General features: G+C 35.0%; 1 protein-coding gene across 1 annotated transcript in view; it reads right to left on the minus strand.

Annotated features, from left to right (window-relative positions):
- Positions 1 to 13,071, minus strand: part of LOC131840643 (modular serine protease-like) — a 36,957-nt gene extending 23,886 nt beyond the window's left edge. The window contains exons 1-5 of the mRNA XM_059188816.1: positions 12,794 to 13,071; positions 5,500 to 5,551; positions 3,232 to 3,342; positions 937 to 990; positions 294 to 410 (exon numbers count right to left, since the gene is read on the minus strand). Coding sequence (XP_059044799.1) covers positions 294 to 410; positions 937 to 990; positions 3,232 to 3,342; positions 5,500 to 5,551; positions 12,794 to 12,824 — 365 coding nt within the window. The 5' untranslated portion in view covers positions 12,825 to 13,071. The remainder of the gene's footprint in view (positions 1 to 293; positions 411 to 936; positions 991 to 3,231; positions 3,343 to 5,499; positions 5,552 to 12,793) is intronic.
- Between the last annotated feature and the right edge of the window lie 2,634 nt (positions 13,072 to 15,705).

The raw sequence follows: 15,705 nt of genomic DNA on the forward strand, positions 1-15,705 counted from the left end.
TTCTACCTCTACCTTCTAAAGGTTGTCTGGAGGAGATTGTTTATGCGATAAGACCGTCTTTTGTACCTTATTACTTCTGTTTATGTTCTTTCTAATATACTTCTGGTAAAAAAACAATAGAACACATATACAGGACAAAAAAAATAGGCCAAAAGGATACACACAAAAGAAGCGGAAGATATTATAAATTTATATATAAAAAAAAAAAAAAAATATATATATATATATATTTTATATATATTTTATATATATTCTGGTGCAAGAAAGTAAATAAATAATTAAACTATACTAACAGACTCTTCCTACAGAGCGGATGCGTCTCGTCGCTACCGTCCGGGCAGTCGAGCACACCGTCGCATTTACCGTCGAAGCCGATGCACGTACCATCCCGGCATTGCCATTGATTCTTCCTGTAAAATATTTTTATTATCAACGAATGGTATTTTTTTTAATATTACATTATAAACGCGAAAGTTTATGAGCATGGATGGATGCATGTTACTCTTTAACGCAAAAACTACTGAACGGATTCTAATGAAACTCTACAGTAATATATACATATAGCAAAAACATATATCCATTAAAAAAATAGCATGATTATACTAAATAATAGGCTTACAAAAGTAAATTCCACTATTTTACTATTCCCTCCGCCGATCAATTCTCCGTCCAATTCAAACGGGGATCGATGTTACGACGGCCTGAGCCGAGGTTCGAACCCCTGGCGGTGCTCTCAGACTAAAGTCGTATCCGTCATGCGGCAGTTGGCCTTCAGCCGCTCCATTAGAATAGTTAAGAAAAGTCCTCATGAAACAATTCTTCTCCATGTCAAATTGCATTGAGGTCGATTCAGCCGTTTAGACTTGATAAACACACAGACAGACAGATATTTATAACATTAGTATTGTTTATAGATACAACAACGTGAATACATACTGACAAGCCGATTGTCTCTTCGCTCTGCTCAGAATATCAGACCCAGCGTCATTCCTGTAGAATACAAAATTTAAATATTAAATTTCTTCAACAATATTACCAAAAAACAAGATGACCCATAATATAACAGTGGTAGGAGGGCCGGTATTTCGATTCGGTTCCCGGTCTTCTGCAGGTCCTTACGATCCGCAGGGTTCGGGCCTCGAGCTGAGCTCTTTGCCGTTTGCTCATTCTGCTGGGGTGGCCCACCCCAGCTTCATTCATTTACACCGCAAATAATTATTTGCGGTGTAAAGGCTATTTTCCAGCAGCCAGCTGAGGGAGTCGTATGGCGGGATTCAAATGTCCCTCGCCGAGCCTGTATTACTAGTAGGAGTACTAGACCCTCACACAGAGGCCGACCACAACGCGGTCCCCCTGACCTCCATGTGGTAATTTATTGGTCAATGCGCCACCTAACGATGTGCTAACTGACTTGACTTCACGCTCATCCCATCCATCATCCACTGGTGCCCCGCCAGCGTATACTGATAGCGCAAGCGGTACACCCGCTACCATACCATAATAAATCAACAATCCATCCACAAGGTCCAATGTTGTTTTTAAACCATCCAAGAACCCTAACTAAAGTCCTCTAGTTAGTCCAAGAACCCATTGAGAATTACATACAAAATTTCATCCCGAAATTACAGTACAACATGACATCTTAGACCTCTAGAACGGCAACGATGTGACGACGAGTGGTATAACATTTGTGACATGATAACGTGATGTCTGCAGTGCTATTCAAGTATATAGGCAACGCAAGAACTCGAACTAAAGTCCTTTAGTTAGTTAAGAACCTATTGAAATATACACCCAAATTTTGCCTAGCAGAAGAGGAAACGCCACATCCTATGTGGTTGTAGCTTACTCATGCATAAACGAAATATCTCCTTTGGAATGTTTACACACTACCCTAAAGTGATAAAAAGTGGAGGTTGATCTGACATCCTACTGAATAAGAAATATTGTTTACAACGTCGTGGTCGGTTTACTACCACCTTAGAGCCCAAAAGATAGAGTGCAAATTTGGTTAACACTAAGAACTTTAATTTCTACCAAGCAGAAGAGGAAACGCCACTACACATCCTATGTGGTTTTAGCCCACTCATGCATATACGAAATATCTCCTTTGGAATGTTTACACTCAATTCTTGTCCCTGAAGGGTCTAGGTAGCGAACTTTGAAAAAGGGCGAGCACAATAGATCTATGTAGGTTGCAGTGTTACAGGTCTTAGCACCTGATCACCCAAGACAAATAAAAATACACTTATTTTATCCTGAAATTACAGGACAAGAGGCATGACATCTTAGTCCTGTAAAATAGCAACGGATGAGTGTTATCACGGATATCATAGTCCGTATATCTGATGATTGCCATGTTAGTACATATTTTTTTCTTTAATATGATCAATTGTTTTCCATTATATATACAATAATCTGATGATTCCTTTTCTTTAATAGTTTGTATTCCATTTAAATTCATGATTCTCCATTGAGTCAGAGTCAGCCTTCAGGCGCTGTCCGCGGCCTTGCCGCTAGTCCCTGGACGTCACATCTTATAAGACTAAATAACCCTTAGAATCCCCGATCCCCGCAGTTTCTAATTATATAAAAAATCGTTTATAAAAATAAGCTGACCCCGCAAATGTTCTTTTGCTATATAAATTAAATTCGCTATTAAAAAATAGGGCTTGGTGGTAGTGGGGTGAAAATTGAAGGTTGTATGTATTTTTAATGCCATATAATAAAAATTAAAAGAGTATTTTAATTCCACATAACAAAAAAAAAGATTTGTCGAAATTAAACAAATATTTTTTAGCGTGAGCAACCCTTAACACTTAGTGGTATAAAATAGGTTAGTTATAAACCTATTCTCTGCCCCACTGAATATACATATAAAACATCATCAAAATCGGTCAAGCCGTTTTATACTCCTGTATAAATCCTCGAAACCTGTGACAGGAGAATTCTATATATGTTATGTTGGCGACCGACCGCCGAACTCATTTGATATTTTTATTATTTTTAAATTCATATTTTTTCAGAGTTCTTTTTTATATGTCATGTTATTTGATATAATTCAACTTATTGTATCATTCTATTATTGTCTTTCGTATAGTTCGCAACTATATTCTAACATATTATTATCATACAAACTACGTGTTTTCATCATTTAGACACCCATACAGTCCACCGATCCATTACATTTTGATGTACATATAGGAAAAACGATACAACCAGATGACTTACGAGACACCGCTGCAGGCAGCTTCATCACTATCATCCCAGCAGTCCTGTCTGCCATCACATAAGCTGCTAAGCTTGATACAACTGCCATCTCCACATGAGAATTCATTCGAGCTGTAAATGAAAATGATTCTTGTTAATAAAAGAAATAATAGGAAATCTCGAGTGTTGATAGAAATATTACAAGTGTAGACACTATCAACACTCGAGATCCTTCCATTAGTACCTATTCACATAACATAGGTTTAAGTTGAGTGTAAAATAAAGACGTGATAACTCGTAATAAACATGAGTCGAGTTAACTCGAGTTGAAATTCAGGTAACTCGAGTTGACTCGAGTTCTCGAATCTCTGAAATGGCTAGACCGATTTTGACGGGACTTTTATTGGCAGGTAGCTGATGTAATAAGGAGTAACTTAGGCTACTTTTATTTTAGAAAAATGTAATTTAAATTCCACGCGGACTAGTCAATAATAAAAACATTACAAACACAGTTTGTATTTAACAACTCTTTTGTTTATTGCCACCCTTAATAGATTCTTAATAATTTTAAAACATATAATTGAAATTAATTATAGTCGAATTTCGACCACTATAATATGTAATCTCAGGACAACTCACAACGCCATCTAGTCTCAAGCTAAGCAGAGCTTCTGTAATATTAGACAACTTAGATTCATTTTTCTTTTGTAAATACTTAATATACATAATAACATCCAGACCAATACACCATACTTATGAATGCAAACGTTTGGACTGTGCGAGGAATCGATCCCGCCCCGCTAAGCACGTCTTTTGGGCACGTCGTCGATCATAAAACTGTTTGAAGAAGCTGGCTCATAACTTTAACAATATTTTCACCTACCCATGCCTGCGAGTCATTATTGTCAGAGATGAATAACATTAAAAACTCGGTTAGAAACCGTTTGACAGATGAATCCAGTTCAGCATGCATTTTGCTAAAAGTAACATCGTACAAGCCTGACATAAATTATTTGTCATCTAACCTGAACAACAGAAGTCACACTAATTTTACAGTAATTTAATTTATGCGTGTAATAAAAACAATCCAAAATATACCTCTTTTGCTTACTTTATTTCATAGAGAGTTTTGATAGTATTTATTATTATTATTTTCCAAATAAACAGAAAAATCAAAATTATTTGATGGCATATTAATGACCCCATTAAACATTTTTTTGGAAAAATGGCACGTTCAAGCATAAAGGTTTTTTTTATAGATGATAATGGAATGGCGCCCCGTCTGCGCTAACGGTTTACACTGGCGGGGCACCAGTGGAGGATAAGATGAGCATGAGGTCAGGTCAGTTAGCCCATCGTGACGAATTCACCAAGAATTTATCACGATGGTTTCCAGGGAGAACCGCGTGGAGGTCAACCTGACATGGTACATTGCTAGTGATGCATAAAGGTTTGCCTACCCTGCGTTAGACCATCGAGGCCGTGAATAATGATAATTTATAAAGTGCAGTTAACTCGTAACTGTGACGGTTTAGGTAAACAACATTCAATACCAGAGATAACGGCAACTGTAACATGTGTGACCACATTGGAAATGCCTATACTATTGTAACTTGTGGCCAAAGAGGAAAAAAATTATAATTACTTGATCCATATGCTTTTTTTTCTTATTGATGACTAGCTGTTCCCGCGACTTCGTCCGTGTGGAATTTAACTTTATTTTTCTAACATAAAAGTAACTTAAGTTACTCCTTATTACATCAGCTACCTGCCAAAAAAAGTCCCGTCAAAATCGGTCCAGCCATTTCAGAGATTAGCCGGAACAAACAGACAGACAGACAAAAATTGTAAAAAAATGTTATTTTGGTGTGTGTTTCATTGCCATATTAATCATATGCATGTAGTAAAAACGGTTATTTCAATATTACAAACAGACACTCCAATTTTATTTATATGTGTAGACAATGGAATGGTGCACCCGTTTGTGCCGTGCGAGGAATCGAACCCGCGACCGGTCGTAAAGTGGTGTGCTAGACCACCAAGGTCGTCGAAGCTTATATTGAGTTTATTTGAAAAGATATTATTTCTAGTGCTGTTCATGTATATAGGCGACGGTCACCACTTACCATCGACGTGCCACCAGCTTGTATACCATTCTAAATAAATTAATATTTAATATTTTTCCTTTAATATTATAAGCAATTTGTTGAAACGTTTAGAACTAACAACTTGTTAATACATTCCGATGTCCCAATTAAAAATCATTAGTAAGAAGCGAGACTTAATTACCTGCATTTGTTTACTTGATTAATCACCGTCGATGACGTAATTGGGGATGTGCCTGTAACAATTTTTATATACATTTCATATATATTATTTAAATTTATAAAAATTAAGAACTGAGCTTCTTGTTAGTTCTTATACCGAATATAGTTATAGACCATTTTATCTAGATTAATATCGCTAAATTTTATTCTAAACAGCAATTGTAATAGTTTATTATTTGATACGAATAAAGATTTTTTTATATTTATTTTGCTTTTTCTTTTATCTGATTTAAAAGAAGGTAATACTCACCCACACGGGCCTAAGCTAAGTGTGGGAGAGGTTGCATTATGTGAATATGTTATTATTGAGGAAGATATTAGATATTTTCTAGTAATGCGACAGGTATTCAGTGTTATCGTATCGTGGCTTTTTGTTTGAGATGTTAGAGATGTGTCAACTCGAGTTGAATTCTGCCAACTCGAGTAGGAAGAATTCAACTGGTAAATGAATGAATCAAGGGAAAGAGCGAGAACATGATTCTGTCATCCAACTGACAATGACATGAAATTTTCCGATCATTTCAGGTTTCATACAATTTTCACTCGTCACAAATAGGTATTTAATATTGATTTGAGGTTGTTATCATTTTTTTTCGCATATTCGCCCGATTATGTTATCAATAAAATGATTATGCGTTCCATAAGTCCCGCGGCTATAAAGTGCCATTTCTGCGCGCCCCCTAAAGTTCAAGCTTTCAAGGCTAGCTGCGCCCAAAAACATTATAATAGCTCGAAAAAATAAAAAAAAAAATAAAAAAAAAAACTTATTCCAGGTAACTCGAGTTTTTTTAATTTTAACTCGAGTTAACTCGAGTCATGTCTATTACGAGTTAGCACATCTCTAAGATATGTTTTACAAGGATAATTACTTAGTGTTCGCAGACGATTTTTACGTGTTTCAGGGACGATACCCGTAGAAGAAATTACAATACAACAATATATACAGTTTCGGCTCGCCGTTGTGTTTGTGTTTTTACCTCTATTGCAAGATCCTGGTATTTTAACACTGTATCTGAGATGGTAGTTTGTATGTTGTGTGTATTAGGTATATCTATATAGCTATATCTATAAGATATACTGCGTTAAAGTTTTTATAATGTGCTATTATTATTATTTTTATTTTTTCTTTCCCTTTTATACACGGGCCATTGCCAAGTATGGGAGAGGTTGCTCTATGTGTAGATGTTATTGAGGAAGTCAAGAATTTCCTAGTTATCCGACAGGTATTCAGCAATGTGGCTTTTTGTAAGAGATATATGCTGATGATATTGTAGTGTAGTGTTATCTGTGTTAACTACTTCGTATAAACTCATACCTAGCCCACAGGTAAAGGTTCTTGATGAAGCTATTTGACCGTCCCTTTGTTTATAATCGGTTTCAGTAATAATTTTTCAATTTTTGTGTTTCTAATCGCAAAATATTTTTGTGTGTGTGTGTGTGTGTGTGTGTGTGTGTGTGTGTGTGTGTGTGTGTGTGTGTGTGTGTGTGTGTGTGTGTGTGTGTGTGTGTGTGTGTGTGTGTGTGTGTGTGTGTGTATTGCTTCAATTATGGTACAGTCTCATTTGTGAACAGTAAGAATTGCCCAGTTGATCTCGACTACACACACACACACCGTACTAACGATATATATACACACAATATGGTATCACTGCGCGCGCTGTGCGCTCCACACCGGCGCCCCGGGCGGTTTCGACCCACATAAAATTAATACCTGTGTTTTTCTGATCTACTAGTGGTATAAACAATATTACTGTTAAGTTTCATCAAAAAATCCGTTCAGTAGTTTTTGCGTTGAAACGTCCGGTGAAGTAACAAACATCCATACATCCATACTCACAAACTTTCGCGTCTATAATATTAATAAGAAGTAAGTTAATACTGTTCTTATGAAGACTGAGCCAAAATTAAATTTACGTAATAGCCTATAATGCTTAAAAAAATGATGTTGATTATAATTAAAAAAAAACAATCACATATACCAAGTAAACGGCAACGCGCAACGTGACACCCCTGGTGTATCATGCGTCCATAGGCTACGGTAACCATTTACCATCAGATGGGGCGTATGCTTGTTTGCCACCATAGTAATATAAAAAAAGTATGTGTGATGCAGACGAAGTTTCGCGAATCAATAATATAAAGGTGAACTTGTTCCGATATACCAGCATACGGTTGCTTTTGAAGTGTCTAGAATATAACAGACGGCTCCATACCCGCTTTGTGCAAAGCTATCACTGCAATCCGATTTTCTTTAACAACCCATTCCATATTGTAATTTGATAATGAACACGAAAAATATGCAAAATGGCGCATAATCGAAAGAAGTTTTTAAAATAATACACGTGTTCCAAATTCAAAATAATTAGCAGCAGTAGCAGTATTTATGGCCAGATTAAAGGTGGACTTATATGCTGGAAAATGGAATTTCTTTTTTCATTCAGCCCAGAAATCTAAATTCTAAATTCAAATTCCAAATAGTAGTTCTTGAAACTACTAATAATAGTAGTTTCAAGAACAACTATCGTAATAAACAGAATTACATGTAAATATGAGTAATACTTGTGTGCATGAAAAATTTTACGCAGGTCATAGTGGGTTTTTTTAGCCGTCGCCACAAGGTACACTCCCGTGTAGATGAAATCTTGTAAAGATATTTCAATGAATATGAACTAAAAGCTAATGCAAATATGTACTTAGGTACAGATAAAAACAAATGCACGTCGCTTGGTTCCACTTTTTTTAGCATTGCAATTAGTATCTTGGTTTACAAAAATACCATTATTTACCAATATAATTTCATTAACATTAACATTGAATAAGTTCACATATGTTATTTAATTATATTCGACGCGGCAGTTTTCCGCCATATTGTATTTGTTATTGGCGGGAACAAGAATGCGTTTTTACTGAAGATTTGGCAGTATAATCTTGTAATTTTGCCTTTCCACATGTAGATTAAATGTACTGCTATTGAATTTTTACTGCTCTGTTGATCGATATACTCTGTGTGGTATTTAGCAAATATATTTTTAATTAACAATTTTCCTTTGCAGTACTTACGAGATAATACTAACCGCCTTACGACCGATGGTCGCGGGTTCGATTCCTCGCACGGCACAAACATTTGTATTCATGAGTATGATTGTTTGTATCGGTCTAGGTGTTTTCTATATATAATATGTATGTATTTATAAAAAAAAAAATATCTATGTATTTGTATCAGTTGTCTAGTACCCATAACACAAGCTTTAGCTAGCTTAACTTGGGTCTAGATGGCGCTGTGTGAATTGTCCTAAGGTAAAAAAAAAAAAAATCAAATCAATTCGAAACTAAATAATCATCAAAGTAAAACATTTAAGTGTTTATAAATGTCAATATTTTTTTTATTACAGTTCAATTTAGTCTATAGACTAAACTCAATTGAATTTATTATTTTCGATACGAAGTGGATCTAATAGATGGGTGAAATTATGTACATAAAATTTCATGAAAAGCCGGTAAAGCGGTTTTGGAGGACTTATATAACAAACTAATATATAAAAATTTTATATATTAGAATAGATAAAATGGAGTTTACGTCAATTACAATTGTCATCAGTGATTTGGTCATTAGTAAGGAAAACCATAAATAAATAGAGGCTACGTTGATTGCTAGTTCTTATCTTAATTAGTAAATAAGTAATACTAAACCATCGCCCGTATTACGCATGTCATAATTATTAATATTATATTTTAAATATTATATTATATGTATGTTAGTCTATAAGGTATTTATAATATGGGCCTAGTTGCCTGAAATAAATAAATAAATAAATTCATAACAGGCGCGGGTTCGATTCCTCGCACGATATATAACATTTATATTTATAAGTATTATTGTGAGATTTTATATATAAGAATAGCTACTCGCCCCGACTTCGCACGGGTGTACATGTATTATATATATATTCAAATTCAAATTTAAAAAACTGCTTTTAAATCTGTTGCGTATTTTTAAAGATTTAAGCATACATAGGGACGGACAGACAGCGACAGCGACAATGTTTTATACCATGTAATGATAAGATTATTAGTTACAATGGTTTAATAACCTGAGATATTTTCAATTGAATTTCAGGATTTTAGAATCACCACATTCCATTAAAAAATAATAAAAACAATACCTACCAATGATCAGGTCGACCAGCAGGTTTGGGTACCGTTATTTTTGGTGGCTTTCGTAACGTTATTTCTCCGTCAATAGGTATTAATATTATAAAGAGAAATATTATTTAAGTAATATACGTACATTTTTATTAAATAAACTCAATAATAAAATTAAAACTTTAAAACCACAGATTCGACGTCCTTGGTGGCCTAGCGGTTTAGCACACCGCTATACTTCCGATGGTCACGAGTTCAATTCCTCGCACGGTGCAAATATTTGTATTCATGAGTATGATTGTTTATATGGGCATTTTCTATGTATGTTATGTATGTATTTACAAAAAAAATATATTTATTTACAGTATAATAAAAACAAAAACCGACCGCCCCCAAAAATAAGATGGCACATGCTCGAGAACTATGAGAATACAATGAAATTTAGAGAACAAGTGAATGATATGATTATAGAAATGAATAATATGTAAGGAAAATCTGTTAACGAATGTTGGAATGTAATAGCGAATGGAATGAGAGGTATAGCAAAACATATTGTTGGCGAAACAAAAAAAATGATAGAGAAAGATACTTGGTGGTGGAATGAAAGTGTGCAACAAATACTGAAAGAGAAGAAAAGAGCGTTTAAAGAATGGCAAAAGAGCTGTAAAGAGAATGATAATACAAAAGACGAAAAAAAAAGGAAGTGTATTTAGGATGCAAAAAGAAGGCAAAGAAAGCTGTTGCAACGGCAAGAGCTGAATTCCAAGATAAACTCTACGCCTCATTAGATACTTCCGAAGGCCAAAAGACTCTTCCGATAGCAAAAATGAGAGATATACAAACGATGGAGTATATATAAAATGTATAAAAGATGATAAAGGAAAGGTTCTAATGAAAGAAGATGATATAAAAGATCGATGGAAAAATTACTTTGAAAACTTAATGAATGAAGAAAATTCATGGAATAAATCGATAGGAGAGGAAAGAGTGAATGTGGGTTTAGTCAGAGAAGTAAGAATGGAAGAAGTAAAACAAGCTGTGCGAAGTATGAAAAGCAGTAAAGCCGTAGGACCAGATGGAATACCAGTGGAAGTATGGAAGTTATTGGGTGAAAATGGATGTAAGTGGCTCACTTTATTCTTCAATAAGTTGTTGCATGAAGAAACTATTCCTGAAGAATGGTGCCAAAGCATATTGGTGCCTATCTTCAAGAATAAGGCTGATGTTCAAGACTGCAGCAATTATCGAGGAATAAAGCTTATGTTACATACTATGAAAGTGTGGGAGAAAATGATAGAGAGACGCTTGCGAGAGGAGTGTGATATTTCACAAAATCAATTCGGTTTTATGCCTGGTCGAGGCACCACGGATGCCATTTTTGCACTACGCCAGCTGTGCGAAAAATACCGGAATGTAAATAAAAATTTGCATATGGTATTTGTCGATATAAAAGGCATACGACCGAATTCCCCGTCTAGTTTTGTGGTGGGCCCTAAAGAAGAAAGGTGTACCAGGGAAGTATGTATATCTGATACGTGCCATGTACATTCGGTCTAACACATACGTCCGGTCGGCGGTAGGTGCCTCCGATAAGTTCAGTGTGGCGGTAGGCTTACACCAGGGTTCGGCTCTAAGCCCTTACCTCTTCCTCATTGTAATGGATGCTCTGACATCGGACATTCAATGGTTTAATATAGGACGAGGTACCCTGGTGTATGCTGTTTGCCGACGATATTGTGCTTGTTGGTGAGGATGGAATCGAGGACCAGAGTAGACTAGATAGATGGCAAGAAAAACTGGAGAGTGTTGGCTTGAAGATCAGCAGAACTAAAACTGAATACCTATTCTGCGATTTCGGCGGTCTCTCCAGTTTCAAGCCTATCTATCTAAACGGTGTAATGCTTCCGGTCTGCTCCGATTTTCGGTACCTCGGTTCAGTTATTCAGAACAATGCCGACATAGACCGCGATGTAAGGCACAGAATTAGTGCGGGATGGATGAAATGGCGACAGGTCTCGGGAACGATATGCGACCCCCAAATGCCCTTGAAACTAAAGGGTTTATAAATCTATCATAAGACCTGTCATTTTGTATGGATCTGAATGTTGGGCCGTAAAAGGGATGGACGAAAGGCGTGTGCATGTGGCAGAAATGCGAATGTTAAGATGGATGTGTGGGGTTACCAGGAATGACAGAATAAGGAATGAGTATATACGAGGAAGTTTGAAAGTTGCGCCGGTTATAGAAAAGTTGCGAGGTAACAGATTGAGCTGGTATGGGCATGTTATGCAGAGGAATGAGGACCATGTCTTATGGAAAGTGTATAATATGAATGTGGATGGATGTAAAAGGAGGGGACGCCCTAAGAAAAGATGGATGGATTGTGTGAAAGATGATATGAATAAAAGAAGAGTATGTTTAGATATGACGATTGATAGAGATCAGTGGAAGAGAATGACATACTGCGCCGACCCCAAATAATGGGATAAAGGCAAGGCAATGATGATGATCAGTTGTCTAGTATACCCATAACACAAGATCTGCTAACCGTGGAACTATGATTAAATGGTAAATTAATATATTATTATTGTATACTAGCTACTCGCCCCGCCTTTGCACGGGTGAACATGTATTATATATATATATATATATATCTAAACCTTCCTCTTAAATCACTATCTATTAACAAAAACCGCTTCAAAATCCGTTGCTTAGTTTTAAAGATTTAAACATACATAGGGATGGCCAGACAGCGACAGCGACTGTTTTATACTATGTAATGAAGAACAAAACAATAGAATGCTAATCAAGATGACTTTGTATCAGTCAACTATTAAAAAATTAAAAAAAAAATCTAATATTAGGTTGTCTTATCCTAAATAAGACAAATAAAAAGCTTGTATAATGGTAAAAAACATCGTAACATACAAAAACGGACTTTATATTAACATATCACAAAGTAGCTAATGTTTATCTCTTACAGAGTACCTATTCTATTGTTTAGCTCATTTAAAAATATGAAAAAAATATATAATAACAATCAAAAAGAAACTATATCACCACGTCATAGAGTACTTACATTGTTTATCTACAACAAAAAACAAAAAACTTACCATAAACAAAAAGAAGCAAAAGCAAAAACATTATCAGTTTTAAATCCGCATAAAGTTCAAGGCGAGGTCAATTAAAATACTTCAATAAACAAACACTCAAATACACAAAATACAATTGTGAAATTAAAAACAAAATATTAAAACAATAAACAATAACACATATTACACTGTTTCACTATAATATTGAATACGAATATATGTTTTTTTAATTGTTTTTAATGCGTCCATCGCGCGATCTTCCACTGTCAATTCACGCACACAACTAAATTAGTAAATTCCATTTACGCGTCAGAGATACCAGTTATAATTTGCATTTTCCTTATTGAGACGTCATTGTCTGAAATTACCAGTATTCAATTACAATGTACTTTGTAAGTAAAAAATAAATAAAGCGTTCTCTTGAAATCATTCCGAACTGACGGTAGATCTGACATAGTGAGTCTGTAATAGACCTACATGAATAAAGATATTTTGAATTCGAACTTTTGGACGGTAAGGGAAAAACATTAATGTCGTGGTAAACGCAACACTTGACATGCTTAATTCCGCTGCATATTTGAATCTAAAAAGATATAGGTCAATATGTTTGTAATACCAAATTGTTAGTATTGAAAAGTTCTTTAACGATAATAATGAGTTTATTTGCGGACAACGAAACACAAACAACAAAGAAAGCAGTATGAAAGAGAAATTATAACAACGTTATAACTTCTCTTTCATATAGCTCTTTCATATTCTCTTTCATATATGATAGCGTAGCGGCTTTTGTATTGATTACCGCTTGCATCCTTATATAAAGCGCGAATACTGTAACTACCATATAGTAATTTTAAGTAGCTATGACGTGGTCATGGAATGAGGAGTCATGCTCACTAAAATGTCCAGACATGTGGCGGCGTGGTGGGCCGGGTCATTGGGCGCCCTAAAATATGGTCGAGTGCGGTGATGGCTGGCTCATCCGTCATACTCGTCAACGAGTGCTGCTTATAGGGACTGGTCTGCTCTTGTCATTACGACTGATTTAATCTTATTGTGTTTTTATATTTAACCCTAATAAATTAGTGCTGGTTGGTAGTTTGTATTCACACGTTTTGAATTGTATAATGTGAACTTACAAGGATTATTTAAAACAGCAAAACGCAAGTTTCTTGCTCGTTCTACTTGTGATGAGACAGCTTTCCGAATGTGCGGTATATTAAAAAAAACATTCTTATGACTATGATTTGATGATTTTCTATTATATGATTGCACTAAGAATGAGTGGCGTAGCGGTTTCTATGATTATCGCATGTCTCTTGTTATTGTGTAATTATTTATATAAAAAAAAAGTATTAATAATAGCTACACACAAGTTTCTTGCTCATTCTTCTTGTGATGAAACTGCGTTCCGAATGAGTGGTAGAATCTAAAATATGACTATTCAAAAGCTTGTACTGAATTTATTTGAATAAAGATTATTTCTTTTTCCTAATATTATATCGCGGAAAGTGGCAAGAGCTCCACCGACAGGAGCGTAGCTCTTAAATTATGAATGATGAATGAATATTATAAAAAAAATCAAGACTTATATAACTGGACTGAAACTAGCTGACGGCCCATCTGATGGTAACTGGTAACCGTCGCCTATATACGAGTACATGAATAGCATTACGAACATTACATCGTATTTCCACGGTCGTGTATCACAAATGACTTGCCATTCTGGAGGACTTGTTGCATGACCGTGCCTTGTATTTTTTCTGTCCATATATCAACTTTAACAGAAACAACTTACTAAGCAAGCTGGCTTGGCGGCATTTTTGTATAACACATAGATAAATAATGTGAATTACGTATATATAGGTACACACAAAAACTTACACAACCTTTTAGAAATCAGTTAAAAAACTAAACAATTTGTATGGGTCTAGTTTGATAATTATTTTTATGTACCCTTCGTTTCTCTACTATGACAGTAAAAAAGATCTCACGTAACTCACGCACTTACGTTCCTAAAGAATAATTGAAACGAATAGATAAATTAAGTGTTAAACTAGTGACATTGTTATAGTACATTCCCTGGACCCTGTACGTGTTGAAAAGCACTAAGAACCTCACTGAGCATCAAAAAGTATAACTATGTAATAATGTCTTATCTGTGGTATAACTGGCCTTTGACTTTGGTATTTAGTGCATTGTAGTTATATAAATATATACACTAAGAACCTCTCCGAGCATTAAACGATATGCTGACCTAACTTCAAACTTCGACATTTTCCCCTAAAAGGTCTAATTACACGAATAAATCGCTACTCTCAGAAATTTACCTACAACTGTGTAAAAAATATAAGCTGGCAACACATTTGGAAACCAGTTATTAATGTTAATTGCTAATATAAATATAAAATTACCAGATATCTTGAATCGGGACTTAACGACAACCAGACCAAATTATGAAAAAAAAATTAATTACCTAATAATAAATAGCTCTGGACAATTAACACAGCGCCATCTAGTCCCACGGTAAGCAGAGCTTGAGTTATGGATACTAGACAACTGATATAAATATTTAGATTTTATTTTGCAAATAGATACATAATGAGACCCCAAATAATGTGATTAGATGAATAATATACATAGAAAACACTCAGACAGATATAATCATACAAATGTGTACATCGTGCGAGGAATCGAACCCGCGACCATCGAAAATAAAGCGCTGTCCTAAACCGCTATACCACCGAGACTTAACCATACATCAATTATCCTCTTGAAAATATTTAATCAAATTCAAATTCAAAAATCATTTATTCATATAGGACATTAGCCGCTTACTTCAAATATTTTATATTATATTTTCTTTTCCTACCGTCCAGTTATAGATCCAGAATATAATAGAAAATCATTTATTCAAATAAACTTAATTTAAGCAT

This window comes from Achroia grisella, unplaced genomic scaffold, assembly GCF_030625045.1.
Source record: "Achroia grisella isolate CSIRO2021 unplaced genomic scaffold, CSIRO_AGI_Agris_v1 utg149, whole genome shotgun sequence".
In the NCBI taxonomy this organism is placed as follows: Eukaryota; Metazoa; Arthropoda; class Insecta; order Lepidoptera; family Pyralidae; genus Achroia; species Achroia grisella.